This window comes from Mobula birostris, chromosome 6 (assembly GCF_030028105.1).
Source record: "Mobula birostris isolate sMobBir1 chromosome 6, sMobBir1.hap1, whole genome shotgun sequence".
Classification (NCBI taxonomy): domain Eukaryota; kingdom Metazoa; phylum Chordata; class Chondrichthyes; order Myliobatiformes; family Myliobatidae; genus Mobula; species Mobula birostris.
The window spans coordinates 113341332-113359109 of record NC_092375.1 but is presented as its reverse complement, the minus strand read 5'-3'; the positions used below and the strand labels follow the sequence as shown (position 1 = coordinate 113359109).

Below are 17778 nucleotides of genomic sequence, written 5' to 3'. Positions count from 1 at the left end.
ACTAGGAGATGTGTCATGGCCACCAGCTCAGTTCCAACAGTCAAAACACGACATTCCAGAGAGAGTTCTCTGCCTTCTCAGCTGAGATAAGGTTTGTGTAGACAGACAGCTACGTCACTGCCACCAGGAACAACCCTGGAGGATGTGCCCAAAGTCGACAGTGTTTCACAAACTTTTGATAGCGGCTGCTCTTGACGCTAGGATCAGGGAGTGACGAGAGTCAGGAAGAAAGGTGAAAGAACAGTCTACCAGCTCGCTCTTCTCTGTGAAGGCTACAGTGACTGAGGACATGCCTGGGGGGCTCAAGGAATCCTGAGGTCAAAACCAGAGGATATTTCTGCTGCTCTCTGTTTCTCCTCTCAAGCCTGCTCCCTCAGATTTCTCTGTGTAACTGGGCCTCTGCGTCTGTCTGGTCTGGTTGTACATTCACCTCCTCTGCTGCTTGTTCATATTTCTCCTCCTGAACCGCTGTGGCTTCTTTCCCCTCCTTTTTCTCTCGGCAGTCCTGGTGTCCCTTGTTTGCCCTCTTCCTCGTGGCCCCTCCTCCCTCTCTCCCCAATACCCGGCTCTCTGCCTCTCCCTCACTGTTCAGAATTCCCTGGTTCTTGTTCTCTCCCCAGTCTCTCCCTTTTGTTTCCTACTCTCACTCACTCCCTGCATCTCCCTGCACTCACCCTCTCTCTGATCCCTTCTCTCTCTCTCTGTGCAGTCTCATTCCCTGTTCCCCTCTCCCAGTCTCACTCCCTCTATCTCCCCTAGCTCTTGACTAACTCCCTCTCTAATCCCTGTCCTCTGTCCAGTTGCAAGCCCTCCTGTCTCTCTCCTCCATTTCCCATTCTTCACTCACTCCCTCTATCTCTCCAGCCTCTCTTGTCTCACTCCCTCTCTCATCTCCACTCTCTCCCCAGTCTTGTCCCTGTTTCTCACTCGATACTCCCTCCATCTCCCCAACATCTCCAATCCCACTCCCTCTGTATCTGCATTCTATTTGTTGTATCACCCCTTTTCCCCCTTCTCCTGTCTCTCTCCCTCTCTGATCCTCACTCTCTCCCAGTCTCACCCCTTCTGATTCCCATTCTCTCTCCCTCTCTCTCATTTCATTCTGTATCTCTCTCTCTCTCCCCAGTCTTACTCTATTTCCACTCTTTCATCTTTCTTTCCCAATTCCAGACCACCTCCTCCTCTCAATCTCTTTGTCTCATTTCCTGTCCTGCCGTCGACCCTTTTTCCTTCCCTTCTCCCTCAATTACTGTCTCTGTACCCTCTTTCTCCCTGCCTGTACCCTCGCTGTAAATATCTTGCACTGAATCTCTAAATCCCTCAATAGCTAACACTTTATTTCTGCGTACACCACCATATTGCCTCCTAACTGCCTCTTTCTCTCCATCTCTCTGTATACATATCATCCTTTCTCTTTAGATCTTGGTGTCTCACACTCGCACTCTCTGCCCCAATGTATTCACCGCTCTATGTATCAAGGCTTCCTGCCGCCTCTCTGCCCCCACTGCTGCTGCTGCTCCTCCTGTTCCAGGTTCCAGGGCTGGGGGGCAGCTGCTCCACGCAAAGCCTCAGTCAGGACGCAGTTCTTGCAAAGGTGCGGGACAAAATTCTTCAGAGCCTGGGCTTGGCCGAAGCACCACGGACCTGTAACCAAACTAGAATGGATACACCAAAACCCTTCAGCCATCCAGGGCTGGAACGACACCTGAACCAATGGGCTACCCACCAAAAGCCCAACAAGGACGATGACACGTCGCAGGTCATTTCCTTCCCTATTACAAGTAAGCTTTAATTGTTACTTATTGAAATATATCTCAGATCCTGCAGTATATTTACAAATCAGTAAATTAGTAGATTTGTTTATTGGGGTTAATTACTATAACCTCCATAGTTATATATTTTATTTCTCTCTCTCTCTACATACATATATATATATATATATACACACACACATACACACATATAATTACATATATATAATTTTTATATACTTTATTGGTGTTTCTTCCAGAATCCAAAGACAGACCGGTTAGGAGGTTAATTAGTCATTGAAAATTGTTCTGTTATTAGGCTAGGGTTAAACAGGTGGGTTGCTGAGTAGCACAACTCGATGGGCCGAAGGGCCTGTTCTGCTCTGTACCTCTGAATAAATAACTAAAGTTTACAACGACAGTGTGAAAGAGGACTAGTGAGATAGTGTTCATGGGCCATTCAGCAATCTGCTTCCAGCACTTTTCAATTACACTGGTGCCTATGAAGAACATGGTAGCTGCCTCAGTGACTATCATCCAGTGGTACTTCATCCTTGAAGCGTTTTGAGAGGTTGGTGATGAAACATATCAACTCCTGCCTGAGAAGTGACTTGGATCTACTCCAATTTGCCTACTGGCACAACAGGTCCACAGCAGACGTTATTTAATTGCTTCTTCACTCAACTCTGGAACAACTGGACAGCAAAGGTGCCTGCATCAGGATGCTCTTCATCCACTATAGCTCCGTATTCAATACTATCATCCTCTCAAAACCAATCAATAAGCTTCAAGACCTGGGCCTCCCTACCAGCTTGCAATTGGATCCTGGATTTCCTCACTTGTGGACTCCAGGCAGTTTGGATTTGCAACAACATCTCCTCCACAATCTCCATCAGCACGGGTGCACCACAAGGCTGTATGCTGAGCCCCCTGCTCCACTTATGATTGTGAGGCCAAGCTCAGCTCCAGTGCCATATTTAAGTTTGCTGCTGATACCACTGTTGTTGGTTGAATCTAAGGTGGTGATGAATCAGCATACAAGAGGGAGACTGAAAACCTGAGTGAGCGGTGCCATAACAACAACTACTCACTCAATGTCAACAAGACCAAGGAACTGATTATTGACTTCAGGAGGAAGAAATCAGAGCCAGTCCTTACCTGGGTGATGCACTATCAATAACTCCAAAAGACTGGAAGTAGAGTAAATACTGAAAGGCTTTTATTAGCAGTAAAATGTGACCTCCACCATGCTGAGTATCTGCCCCTGGACTGAGAGGGGTAGTAATGGCGCAATCGCCTTTGTTCAGGAGTCTGTGGGAGGAGCCACAGGGGCAGTCAGCAGAGGGGCCTGTCCAGACAAGTAACCCAGTTACAACATATATATATATGGTTTACCACACTGGGGATCAAAGGTGCAGAGGATCAGCAACTTTGAATTCCTCAGTATTATCATTTTAGAAGATCTGCCCAGGGTTAAGCACATAAGAGCTTGAAAAGCAGTCAATTGAAGTTCGGAGGTGAAAAGTAAAAGAGTCTCCACCCAGGTCCAGGAGAGAGCTTTACAAATCAGTGCTTCATCGCCATTTTTTTTCAGAGCTTGAACAGCAGCCAATCAGAGTTCAGGATTCTTTAGCAAGGTCAAATAAGAATGAGGTCGGGCAGTAATAATGGCTCCAGGGACTGTGTTTTGTTCTGTGTGTGAGATGTGGGAATTCTGGGCAAGCTCCAGCCTCAGGGATAACCACATCTACACCAGGTGCACCAAACTGCAGCTCCTCAGGGAATGTGTTAAGGAACTGGAGCTGCAGCTCAGTGACCTTCACCTTATACAGGATAATGAGTAGGTGACAGATGGGAGCTACAGGGAGGCAGTCACCCCTAGGTTGCAGTGGGCAGGTTAGTGGGTGACTGCCCAGAGAGGGGAGGGAAATGGGCAGCAGTACAGAGTACCCATGTGGCCATTCCTCACAATAACAAGCACACTGTTTCGGATACTGTTTGGGGGTGGGGGTATGACATACCGGGGGGAGCGGCAGCAATCGGGTCTCTGGCATTGAGTCTGGCACCATGGCTCTGAAGGGAAGGGCCAGAGGAGGACTGCAGTAGTGATAGGAGATTCCATAGTTAGAAGAGTAGATAGGATAGTCTGTGGACGTGACAGAGAGAGACACAGATGGCATGTTGCCTCCCTGGTGCCAGGGTCAGGGACGTCACAGATCATGGCCATGGCATTCTAAAGGGGTGGGTGAGCAGCCGGGTGTCTTGGTACATATGGGCACCAATGAGATAGGAAGGAAAAGAGTGGAGGTCCTAAGGAGAGAATTTAGAGAGTTAGGTAGAAAGCTGAACAGCAGGGTAGTAATCTCTGCATTGCTAACAGTGTCATGCACCAGTGAGGGTAAGAATAGGATCATTTGGCAGATGAATCTGTGAACTGGTGCAGGGGGCAGGGGTTCAAGTTGCCTGGATCACTAGGATCTCTTCTGGGGAAGGTCTGACCTGAATGAAAAGGACAAGCTACACCTGAACCCAAGGGGGACCAGTATCCTTTGCTAGAGCTGCTCGGGAGGGTTTAGACTAATTTGGCAAGGGGATGGAAATCTGAGTGATAGGGCTGAGGATGGGGATGTCGGTTTACAAGTGGAGGCAGTGTGTAGTGAGACTGTCAGGGAGGACAGGCAGATGGTAAGGAAATTGGCAGTCAGTGAGATGGGTTACAGTGTAAAAGGAGGACAAAATTGAAAAGGGTGATGGATACAGGTCTGAATGCATGCAGCATACAGAATAAGGTAGGTGATCTTATACTGCAGTTACAGATTGGCAGGTATTATGTTGTGGGTATCACTGAGTCATGGCTGAAAGATGATTGTTGTTGGGAGCTCAATATCCAAGGATACACACTCTATCGAAAGAACAGGCAGGTAGGCAGAGGGGGTGGGGTGGCTCTGCAGGTAAAAAATGAAACCAAGTCTTTAGAAAGAGGTGACATGGGATCAGAAGAGGTAGACTCCTTGTGGGTAGAGTTAAGAAATTGCAAGGGTAAGAAGACCCTGATGGGAATTATTTACAGGCCTCTGAATAGTAGCCAGGATGTGCTGTACAAATTATAATGGGAGATAGAAAAAGCATATAAAACATATCACAGAGACAAAGTTACTTTAGTCATGAGGGATTTCAATATGCAGGTAAATTGGGAAAATCAAGTTTATAGTGGATTTCAAGAGAGAGAGAATTTGTGGAACGCCTCCAAGATGGCTTTAGGAGCAGCTTGCGGTTGAGTCTCACAGTGGCACTTCCTTCCACAGTGATGAAGTGTTTTGAGAGGCTGGTGTTGAAGCAGACCAGCTCCTGTCCTGGGTGGTGACTTGGATCTGCTCCAGTTCACCTACCAAAGCAACAAGTCTACAGCAGATGCTATCTTGTCGGCTCTTCACACAACTCTGTACAGCAGAGGTGCACACATCAGGAAGCCTTTTATCGATTACAGCTCAGCATTTAACACCATCATTCCCCCAAAACTTATCAGTAAACTCCAAGACCTGGGCCTCAGTACCCCTTGTTCAACTGGATCCTGGATTTCCTCACGTGTCGACCCCAGTCGGTTGAGGTCAGATACACGGATACACCACAGAAATGTATACTTAGCCCCCTGCTCTACTCACTTTACACCTCTGACTGTGTGGCTCAGTCCAGCTCCAACCAGATACAAGTTTGCTAATGACACCACTGTTGTGGGCTGTATCAAAGGAGGTGATGAATCAATATACAGGAGGTGAGATTGAAAACTTGGCTCAGTGGTGTCATAACAACAACCTCTCACTCAATGTCAATAAAACCAAGGAACTGATAGTAGACTTCAGGAGAAAAAACCCAGAGGTCCATGAGCCAGTTCTCATCAGAGGATCAGAGGTGGAGAGGGTCAGTAACTTTAAATTCCTGGGTGTCACTGTCTCAGAGGACCTGTCCCAGACCCATCATATAAATATAATTGTGAAAAAAGAACAACAGCACCTCTACTTCCTCAGGAGTCTGTGGAAGTTCAGCATGTCATCAAAAACCTTGGCAAAGTGCTATAGATGTGTGGTGGAAAGTGTGCTGGCTGACTGGCTGCATTATGGCCTAGTACGGGAACACCAATGCCTTGGAATGGAAAATCCTACAGAAGCTAGTGGATTCAGCCCAGTACGTCACGGGTAAAACCCTCCAAATCATTGAGCACATCTACGTGAAACAATGTCATTATCAAAGATCCTCACCACCCAGGCCATGCTCTTTTCTCAATGCTGCCATCAGGTAGAAGATATAGGTGCCTCAGGACTGTGTAATCTGTGGAATTCTTTGCCACACGTGGCTGTGGAGTCCAGGTCACTGGGTGCAGTTAAGGTTGATAGGCTTTTGATTAGTCAGGGCGTGAGTGGTAAACCATATATATATATGTTGTAACTGGGTTCCCTGTCTGGACAGGCCCCTCTGCTGACTGCCCCTGTGGCTCCTCCCACAGACCCCTGAATAAAGGCGATTGGGCCACTGCTCCTCCTCTCAGTCCAGGGGCAGACAACACTCAGCATGCTGGAGGTCACATTTTACTGCTAATAAAAGCCTTTCAGTACTTACTCTACTTCCAGTCTTTTGGAGTTATTGATGGTGCATCAGCGTGAAAGGTTATGGGGAGAAGGCAGGAGAATAGGATTAAGAGGGAAATGAATCAGCCATAATGAAATAGTGGAGTAGACTCGATGGGCCTAATTCTGCTCCTAGGTTATGGTCTTATTAAGAAGAAAGCAGAGCAGCACCTCTACCTCCTTAGGAGTTTGCAGAGATTTGGCATGTCATCTAAAACTTTGACAAACTTCTATAGATGTGTAGTGGAGAGTATACTAACTGGCTGCATCACAGCCTGGTATGGAAACACCAATGCCCTTAAATGGAACATCCTATAAAAGTAGTGGATATGGCCCAGGCCATCGCAGGCAAAGCCCTCCCCACCATTGAGCACATCTACGTGAAGCGCTGTCACAGGAAAGCAGCATCCGTCACCAATGACCCCCACCATCCGAGTCATGCTCTCTTGTCACTGCTGCCATCGGGAAAAAGGTGCAGAAGCCTCAGGACCCACATCATCAGCTTCAGGAACAGTTGTTACTCATCATCTTTCAGCATCTTGAACCAAAGGGGATAACTTCACTCAACTTCACTTCCCACAACCCATGGACTCACTTACGTGGATACTTTATCTCACGTTTTTGATACTTATTGGGTTTTTTTCTTTTGTATTTGCACATTGGTTGTTTGTCCATCCTGTTGCATGTAGTCTTTCATTGATTCTATTGTGTTTCTTGTAAATACTGTTTAAATAAATGAATCTCAGGGTTTTTATATGGTGATGTATATGTATTTTGATAATAAATTTATTTTGAACTTTGAAGCTGTTACTAATTTGTTGATCACAATGATTCAGAAACAGATTCTTCCCATCAATCAAGAATTCAGGATCAAGAACAGAGGTGGGGGCAGGATGTGCTCTGATTTTCAAAATAAGGGCACCAGTTTTTATTGTGGGTAGTGTGAAAGGTTGGTGTAGGTTGCAATGGGTCATTGACAGGATGCAGAGCTGGGCTGAGAAATGACAGATGAAGTTCAACCCAGAGAAGTGTGAAGTGATTCACTTTGGAAAGTCAAACCTGAAGGAAGAGTACAGGGTTAATGGCAGGATTCTTGTCAGTGCAGAGGGACAGAGGGTTTTTAGGGTCCACGTCCATAGACACTTGGAAGTTGCCACACAACTTGATTAGTTGGTTAAGAAGCTGTATGGTGTGTTGGCCTTCATTAGTTGGGGATTGAGTTCATGAACCACAATGTAATGCAGCTCTTTTAAAACTTTAGTTAGATCCCACTTGAAGTTTTGTTTTCAGATTTGGCCACCTCATTATAGGAAGGATGTAGAAGCTTTAGAGAGGATGCAGAGAAGATTTATGAGGATGCTGCCTGGATTGGGCGGCAGGATAAATAGGGCTTTTCTTTTTGGAGCAAAGGAGAATGAAAGGTGATTTGAGAGAGGTGTACAAGCAGTTAAGAGTCAAAGTTCAAGTGAACAGAGATTCTGAAGATGCTGGAAATCCAGAGCAACATATGCAAAATGCGACCTTTGCCTTGACCCGAAATGACGGCTGTTTATTCCCCTCCATTGATGCTGCCTGGACTTCTGAGTTCCTCCAGCACTTTGTGGGGGGATGCCAAAGATAGGTTTCTCATATCGGGAGTGGTGGGTGCATGGAACCCGCTTGCTGGGGATGGTAGTAGAGGTACTCAGTCAAGTCTCCCCTCCCCTCAGCTCCAGGGAGAATATTACGAGTTTGTCCATCCTTTCCTTTAGCTCATACCCTCTAATCCAGACAGTATCCTGGTAAGCCTCTTCTACATCCTCTCCACTGTTCCCACATCCTTCCTGTAATGGGGTGGACCAGAACTGCACGCATTACTCCAAGTGCGGTCTGACTGAAGTTTTATACAGCTGCAGGATGACTTGCTTACTCGTATACTCAGTGGCCCCCGACTGATGAAGGCAAATGTGCCATACTGACGTATCTGCCTCTACCATTGCCCCAGCAACACGTTCAATACACTCATCCCTCTGTTTAAAGAACCTACCTCTAACATATCCGCATACTTCCCTCCGAACACCTTAAAAATACACCCCTTTCTGCCCTGGGAAAACACCTCCGGCTGTCCACCATATCATCTCTTATCACCTTGTACAGCTCACCACAGACAAGTGCTGGGTCTAGACTGACACCCGGTGGAAAACAGAGGGACTGTGGTCTGGATCATCTATGAAACAGAGGCAGGCACAAGAGACTTCAGATGCTGGAATCTGCAGCAACAAACAGTCTGCTGGAGGAACTCTGCAGGTCCGGCAGCATCTGTGGCAGGAAAAGGAATTGTTTTATTTCAAGCCCCTGCACCAGGAGTTGAATATGTTGGGTCAAAATTCAAAATATCAACAATTCCTTCCCCTACCCCACTCCCCCCCCACAGATGCTGCTCAACCTTGCTGAGTTCCTGAGATTGCTTTCTTTGAGTTCCCTTATCCTTTTTGAGTGTTTTAAAAGATGCAGAGGCACAATCCATCCACTGGGGAGCTCTCCTTAAAATTAACTTGAAACAAAGGAGCAGAATTGGGCCATTCAGACTCTCAAATCTACTCCAGCATTTGATCATAGCTGATTTATTATCCTTCTCAACCCCATTCTCCTTCACTCTCCCCTAAACCTTTGATGCCCTGACTAATGAAAAACCTATCGACTCCCGCTTTGAACATACTCAATGACTTGGCCTCCACAGCCATCTGTGACAATAACTTCCACAGATTACCATCATCTGGCAAAATAAATTCCTCCTCATCTCTGTTCTAAAGCGACGTCCTTCTATTCTGAGGCTGTGCCCTCTGGTCCTAGACTTCACCGCAATAGGAGACATCCTTTCCATGTGCACTCTATCTAGTCCTTTCAATATTCAATAGGTTTCAATGAGATTCCGCTGTTATTCTTCTAAACTCCAGCCAGTACAGTCCCAGAGCAATCAAACATTCCTTGTATGTTAACCCTTTCATGTCCAATCTAAAAAAAACTTGAAAACTCATACTGCCAGATTCAAGAACGTAAACAGGAGGAATTCTGCAGATGCTGGAAATTCAAGCAACACACATCAAAGTTGCTGGTGAATGCAGCAGGTCAGGCAGCATCTCTAGGAAAAGGTACAGTCGACGTTTCCGGCCGAGACCCTTCGTCAGAACTCCTTCGTCATCGCTGCAAGGAGAAAAGGCCGAGTTCACTCAACCTATTCTCATAAGGCATGCTCCCCAATCCAGGCAACATCCTTGTAAATCTCCACCCTTTCTGTGGTTTCCACGTCCTTCCTGTAGTGAGGTGACCAGAACTGAGCACATTGACCAGATTAGAGATTTTAAAATGTTGTATTTAAAATAGCAGTTATCATAGCTCAGGGCATTTCAGAGTTCCCAATACTAAATGGGTCAAGGACAAGAGAATGAGGGTGAAGGCTGAAAATATTATGTCAAAGACACAGATAGACAAGGTAGTGAAGAAAACATTTGGCACACTTGCATTCAACATTGAGGACAGGGGTTACAGGAGCTGAGGCATCATGTTGCAATTATTAGTGAGACTACACCAGAATCCAAATCAGAGCTTAGCACTGATTTAGAAGACATGAAGTGTATTGTTTTGAGATATCAGTACAGTGCAAAGACCTAAAATTAATATAAAACACCCAAAAAAATGAATAGTGTAAAGAAAGGACTAACTCGACAGTTCGTGTGTTCATGAACTGTTCAGCAATCTGATGTTGAAGAGAAGCTGTTTGCAAATTATTGAGAGTCTTCAGATTCCTTTATTGGTATTTGTTTATTATTGTCACATGTACCAGAATACGGTGAAAAGCTGGTCTTGCATACTGTTCATACAGATCAGATCAGCGCACAACATGTTGAGGTAGAACAAGGTAAAGCAATAACATTGTAGAATTAAGTGTAATAGCTACAGAGAAAGTGCAGTGCAGGGAGGCAATGAAGTGCACTGTCATAACGAGGTCGGTTGTGAAGACGAGGTTCTTTCAAGAGTCTGATAACATCAGGGTAATAAGCTGTCCTTGAGCCTAAAGATAACGGGAGAGGGGAGAAGAGGGAATGTCTGTGTTGGGATGTTTCCTGAAATATATACGCTGTGTATTCCTCTCCATAGATGCTGCCCGACCTGCTGAGTTCCTCTAGCATTTTGTGTTTGTTTGTTCGAGGCACAGTGAAAAGCTTCTCTTGTATTCTGCTTATACAGATCAGATCATTACACAGTGCTTGAACTAGAATAAGATAAAACAATAACAATGCAAAATAAAGTGTAACAGCTCCAAAAACTATGCAGTGCAGGTAAACAATAGGGGTGCAAGATCATAACGAGGTAGATCATGAGGCCAAGAGTCCATCTTATCATACAAGAGGACCAGCCAAGTGCCATCTTGACCCAGTACATGTGACAATAGTAAACCATTTTGCCAACCAAGCTGCCAATTCAGATGAAAAGTCGACTGTCCATGTCTTTCCACAGATGCTGCCTGACCCAATGTGTTCCTTTTCCTGTATCATACACTGCCTCCAGCCCGTGAAACAAATACTGAGAAAAAAACACAGAATGTTGGAAATACTCAACACATCAGGCAGCATCTGTGGAGGGAGAAACAGTTAATGTTTTAGACATTGACAGTTCTCTGGGGACTCAAGAAACCTGTATATATGAACCAGCAGTGTATCAAATTCCTTTTTTAATTAGATCACATCAGGAGTCTATCATCCAGTACCAGTCACCCCATTTCTTGAATGATAGTGAGGCTTTGAAGAGGGTGCAGAAGAGGTTCACCAGGATGCTGTCTGGATTAGGGGGCTTGAGCTATAATGAGAGATTCTAGAAATCATAAGAACATATGACATAAGAGCAGAATTAGACCATTTGGACCATTGAATAGGCTCCACCATTCAATCATAGCTGATTTATTTTTCCTCTTAACCCCATTCTCCTGCCTTCTTCCTGTAACATTTGACACCCTTACTAATCAAGAGCCTATCAAACTCTGCTTTAAATATACTCAATAACTTGGCCTTCACAGTCGACTGTGGCAATGAATTCCATGGATTCACCATACTCTGGATAAAGAAATTCCCCCTCATTTCTGTTCTAAAGCGATGTCCTTGTATTCTGAGGCTGTGCCCTCTGGTCCTCGATTCCCCCACTACAGGAAATACTGTCTCCTTGTCCACTTTATCTAGGACATCCAAAGCTGAACCAGTAATTTGTAGAAAAGCACATGTCAGTGATCATAAATCTAATTCTCATTGAGATTCTGATTCTGAGAGGGTGCAGAAGAGGTTTACCAGGATGCTGCCTAGATTGGAGGGCATAAGGAGAGGTTGTTTAATGGATTAAACTGTATGAACAGTATTGAAGACAAGCTCTTCACTGCACCTCGGTTAATGGGACAAAAATAAACCAATTCCAATGGGAGACCTGGTAAAAGTTCAAGGTTATGAGAGATAGAGTAGACAGCAAGAATCTTTTTCCCAGGGTCAAAATGTCCAATACCAGAGGGCACACATTTAAGGTGACTAGTCTAAAGGCGATGTGCAGGCAACACACACAAAATTCTGGAAGAGCTCGGCAGGCCAGGAAGCATCTATGGAAAAATTACAGTCATGTTGAGTCCTGCCGAAGGGTTTGGGTCTGAAATGTTGAGTGCAATTTTTTTTTCCATTGATGCTGCCTGGCCTGCTGAGTTCCTCCAGCATTTTGTGTGTGTTGCTTGGTTTTCCTGCATTTGCAGATTTTCTCTTGCTGGTGATGTGCAGGACAAGGTTTTCTGATAACGAGCTGTGGGTGCCTGGAATGCACTGCCATGGGGCGGGGGGGGGGTTGATTTCCGCAAAGTGTTCAGTTGTGTCCACACCTCCCCGCTGTTGCTTCTGGTCTCATGCAAAGCAGTTGCTGTACCAAGCCATAATACATCCAAACAGAATGCTTTATATGCTGGAAGACGGTGTGATAGAGGCATTTAATATGCTCTTAGATAGGCATATCTATTCCACTTTGCATTCCAACACATTGGTCCATGGCCTCCTCTACTGTAACAAAGAGGCCACTCTCAAGTTATGTGATGGATATTCCCTGTCCTCATCCAGGAAATTGTTTTTGCCAAGCTCTGTTTTCTAAACAAAGTGGCTGTCAGTTTCTAGAGATCAAAGAGTTGGTTTGAATAAAATAAGCTTCCAACCAATATTTTTTGTTTAGCATCTGGTCGTAAATGGGAGCCAGTCTTCAGTTCTTAAAGTAAATGGCCAGCAATAATCAGTCTGAAGTTAAAAACACAGCAGTGCAAACAAACAATGCAGTCCATAGAACACAGACTTGCTGGCCCACAGTGAGAGGCTGATTTCTTAAGAGTTGAAGTGTAAGACAATGGGGTTACTTAACTGTGTTTGTTTCAAACCAGACAATGATGGCTAAGTTATTTAGTGCAAGGAAGCTTGCAGACCAGATTGATACTTTCTCTTAGCACATCAAGTAGCTGATCTGTTAATAGTTAGAAGGTTTATGTGCTCAGAAAGCCAGCTTCACAGCATTAATTGTGAGAATCTGGGATCTCTGTCTTGAGAAGGTTGTAGACTGTTTGTGTAAAAAGGTATCTAAAAAATATATACATGTGAAGTCACCCAAGTGGCAGTAAAACAGTGTAAATGTAGAGAGCAGTCGGGCTTGTTAGGAATGGTCCAGGAACATCAAGAATGACAGAAAGATGGGGTGACTGGAATTCATTCCTCTGCCTTCAATTTCTGCAATTGTTGGTTCGTTTACGTACAACTCTGTGGTATGTCTTTTTAGTGTATCGGAATTGTACCTGTGTTTTGCAAATCCTTTGTGTTTTAGAAATCATTTGTAATTTAGAAATCTTTTATGTGTTTTAAAAAATGTTGTTGGATTTAAACATGTTTCACTAAAATCAAATTAACTGTATTTAGACTACTTTGATAGCTGGAAGTATCTCCTCCTTGGTGGGGGTGGGGAGGTGTCCACCACTCAAATAAAGTATTGGCACCAAAACTTGTCATCGAGAAGAAACAGGGAAGTGAACTAACCTTTGAGGAGTAGGTAGTTATTGTATAACCTCCCTTTAGTGACGGTACCTATAGCCATCGATAGCGGACAGGGCACAAGATCTTTGCTTGAATTTAGAACTTCATGGTCAGCAAACACAATACCATCACAATTGGTGGGGCAACACCTCATATTCTGTCTGGGTAGCCTTGAAACTAATGACATTCACATAGATTTCTCTAACTTCCAATAATTCCCCCCTCTCTTTTTCCATTCCCCATTCTGGTTCCTCTCTCGCCCCCTTCCCTTCTCCTCACGTGCCTATCACCACCATTCTCCTCCTCCTTCCCTTTCTCCCATGGTCCACTCTCCTCTCCTATCAGATTCCTTTCTCTGCAGCTCTTTGCCTTTTCAACCTATCATCTCCCAGCTTCCTACTTCATCACTCCTCCCAACTTACCTACTCACCTGGTTTCACCGATCACCTGCCAGATTGTACTCATCCCCCTCCCCCTCAATCTTCTTTTTCTGGCTTCTTCGCCCTTCCTTTCCAGTCTTGAGGAAAGGTCTGACTGTTTATTCCCCTCCATAGATCCTATCTAACCTGCTAAGTTCCTCCAGCATTTTGTGTGTGAACACTTTTATGTCTAGGTAGGCACGTAAATGTGTAAAGAATGGCGGGATTGTGTAGGCAGAAGGGATTAGTTTAGTTAGTTAAGTACTAGTTTAATTACTTTTGCACATCGTGAGCTGAGTGGCCTGTTGCTGTGCTGCACTGTTCATAGGGTCATAGAGCACTACAGCAGAGAAACATGCCCTTCGGCCCATCTAGTCCATGTGGAACTACAGTATTATTCTGCCTATTCCTTTCAACTCACACCTGGACCATCTCCCTCCATACCTCACCCATCCATGTACTTATCCAAACTCTTGAATGTTGCAATCGACCTGCATCCACCACTTCCACTGGCAGCTCGTTCCACACTCTCACCCCCCTCTGAGTGAAGAGGTTCCCCTTAAATATTTCACCTTTCACCCTTAACCTATGACTAGTTCTAGTCTCACGCAAGCTCAGTGGAAAAAGCCTGATGGTATTTACCCTACTTATACCCTCATAAAATTTTGCATACTTCTATCAAATCTCCCCTCATTCTCTGCGCTCTGGGTAATAAAGTCCTAACCTATTCAACCTTTCCCTATAACTCAAGTCCTCAAGTCCCGGTTAGCAGGTTAGTTGGCCATTGTAAATTGTCTTGCGATTAGGCTAGGGTTAAATAGGTGGGTTGCCAGGAGGCAAGGCTTGCTGGAATTGAAGGGCCAGTTCTGTGCTTTAAATAAATGAAAACTATACAAATTCTACATAACATCGCAACACCTGTTCTATGTTCTATGTCCCACTTACAGATGTCCCGTGTGATACGCAGTTTGAAGGGTTTGCCGATGGCCATAACTACATCTTCCAGCTGTCCATGCACCCTCACCGGCACTTGGTGACCTCTGCTGAGCTCTGGTTTTACACCGGGATCCGCCAGTTCACCTCAGTGGCCAGAGCGCGGCCTCTGGCCGAACTCTACTTCCTCATCGAGGACAGCTTTGTCAGAGTGCCCAACAGCGTGGAGGTGAAAGGAAGCTGGGTGGTCTTCCACATCTCAGAGCCGTTCCTCCCCTACATCATGCACAGGGTGCTCGTCCTGCAGATCAAGTGCCCCACCTGCCAGTGCGTTGCGGATCAGAGCAAGCTGCCGTTCATCCTGTCCACTATCAAGTCCATGAGGCCTGGAAGGTCGAGGCGCTCATCTGTCCCTTGGTCTCTGGCCTATGTCAAACTGCTTCAAAGACCGCTGAGGCCAGAGCTAATCCGGGACGACTGCCAGCGCTCCGCCATCAACATCACTTTCGAGGAGCTGGGTTGGGGCAACTGGATTGTCCACCCAAGGAGCTTCATTTTCTACTATTGCAATGGGACCTGTTCCAACTCCAACAGACTGACCTCTAGCCCTGGTCTCAGTCTGTGCTGCACCTCTGTCCCTGGCACACTGAAACCCCTCAGAGTGAGGACGACATCTGACAGCGGCCTCACCTTCAAGTACGAGACCATCCCCAACATCATCACTAGGGAGTGTGGCTGCATCTGAAGCTGGTTCAGCCCTGCCCTGTCGTGAAGCTGGATCTTGATCTCACACATACACCACAGGGAGCAAAGATCACATCAATGTTAATCCCTTCTGAAATGCTTTCCTTAACTAATCATAAAGATCTCACCCTGCCAGGTTCAGGAAAACACCACCCTACAACCATCAGGCTCCTGAACCAGCCTGGATAACTTCACTCACAACTGATTCCACAACCTACAGACTCACCATCAAGGACTCTTACTAATGCATGTTTTCAGTATTATTTTGCATAGATTTGGCATGCCATCTAAAACTTTAACAAACTTCTATAGATCGGTATATCCTGACTAGTTGCTTCATGGCCTGGTATGGAAACTTCAATGCTCAGTAAAGGAAAAGTCTACTAAGAGTAGTGGATGCAGCCCAGTCCGTCACAGGCAAAGCCCTCCCCACCATTGAGCACATTTACAAGGAGCTCTTCCACAAGGAAGCATCCAGCATCAAGGATCCCACCATCCAGGCCATGTTCTCTTCTACAAGAACCTTAGGTCCCACACCACCAGCTATCACCCTACAACCATCAAGTTGCTGAAGCGGTGTAGATAACTTCACTCACCACAACTCCAAATCAATTCTACAACCTACAGGCTCACTTTCAAACACTCCGCAACTCAAATAATATTTTATTTGCACGATTTTGGTTGCTTGACATTCCTTGTTTATGTATAGTTTTTCATAAATTGCATTGTTTTTTTTAATGCCAGCATGAAAATTAATCACAAGGTATGGTCCTTTCCTGAACATATGTACTTTGATAATAAAGTTTACTTTGAACTCTGTACTTTGAGAGAGAAAAGACTTTGACTAACATTTGAGAACCATCCAAACAGATAATGAAAATTCTGTTCCCTCTCCAGTGGGAATTGAGACTAGATGTGGTTGAACAATGAGGGGAGGGAGTAGATGACCAATGATCCCTCTCCAATGAGAATTGAGAGACTGGATGTGGTTGACCAATGAGGGGGATAGATTGATGGGAGGGGGTCATGTGATCAAATTTCTGGCCAGGGTTGGGAATTCTAGGAGTATCTGGGAACTCCAAGAATGTATCTGGCTTCGCTGCATTGTTTAGAAGTTCTGAAGTTTTGAACCTATCAGATAAATTACTAACAAACCCAGAGAGGAACTGAAGGGGATGTGCGTGCGTGTGTTTATATTGTGAGACTGAGAACATAGAACATTTCAGTATAGTACAGGCTCTTGGCCCACGACGTTGTGCAGACCTTCTCACCTACTCTAAGATCAATTTAACCTTCTCTCCTACATAGCCCTCCATTTTACTTTTATGTTCCTAAGAGTGTCTTAAATGTCCCTAATTTATCTCCCTCTACCACCATCCCTGGCAGGACATTCCATGCACCCACAACTCAGTGTAAAAAAACTGCCTCTGACATTCCCTCTATACTTCCTCCAACCTCCTTGAAATTAGGCTCTCTTGTATTAGCCATTTCCGCCCTGAGAAGTTGTCTCTGTCTGTCCGCTCGATCTATGCCTCTTATCATCTTGTACTTCCCTGTCACTTGTTTTCATCCTAATTGTAAATTCTTCAGTTTTTCCTCTAATATCGAAGTCAAAGTTGAGTTTATAGACATGTGCACGCTGGTGTAATTAAACCATATTTGAAGCAGTATCACAGGTACTCAACATTCACGAGGGAAATATAAATTCATCGTAAATTAGACATAAATTTGCAAGAAAACAATTAAAACCCAAAAAAATCTAAGTTCATTTTAGTGCAAGTTAGTTCAAGTGATTGCTAAAATGTGGTTTACGTTTTAAATTTTCATTTTGCTGGTTGGTTCAAGAAGACGTAAGACCATAAGACCCTACGAACAGAAGTGGGCCATTCAATGGCTGAAGGGTAGTCTCTGTTCCTGAACCTGGTTGTAAGGGACTTCAGTACCTCCTGCCCAAGGACAGCTGTGAGAAGGTAGCATGGCCCAGATGGTGAGGATCTTTGATGATGGATGGTGCTTTCCTGAGGCTGTGCCTCCTGTAGATACCACCAATGGGGAGGGATGAGCCTACGATGTATTAGGCTAATCCAGCACTCTCTGCAGTTTACGTTCCTCATTAAACCTTTATTATCGTCCTGCTGGATAATCCCTCCTTTCCCTCTAAACCCTACTACAAGAATCATTAAAGCACAGAGATCATGGCTACAATAAAAACAGGTAATGCTAGAATGCAGGTTGAGGA

The 17778-nt window shown here is 45.0% G+C and overlaps 1 protein-coding gene across 1 annotated transcript; it reads left to right on the top strand.

Annotated features, from left to right (window-relative positions):
• Nucleotides 1-208: 208 nt before the first annotated feature.
• inha (inhibin subunit alpha) lies at nt 209-16315 on the top strand. The gene is made up of 2 exons (XM_072262376.1): nt 209-1781; nt 14810-16315. The coding sequence occupies exons 1-2, from the start codon at nt 1454-1456 to the stop codon at nt 15538-15540; spliced, it is 1059 nt and encodes a 352-aa protein (XP_072118477.1). The 5' UTR covers nt 209-1453; the 3' UTR covers nt 15541-16315.
• Nucleotides 16316-17778: the final 1463 nt, after the last annotated feature.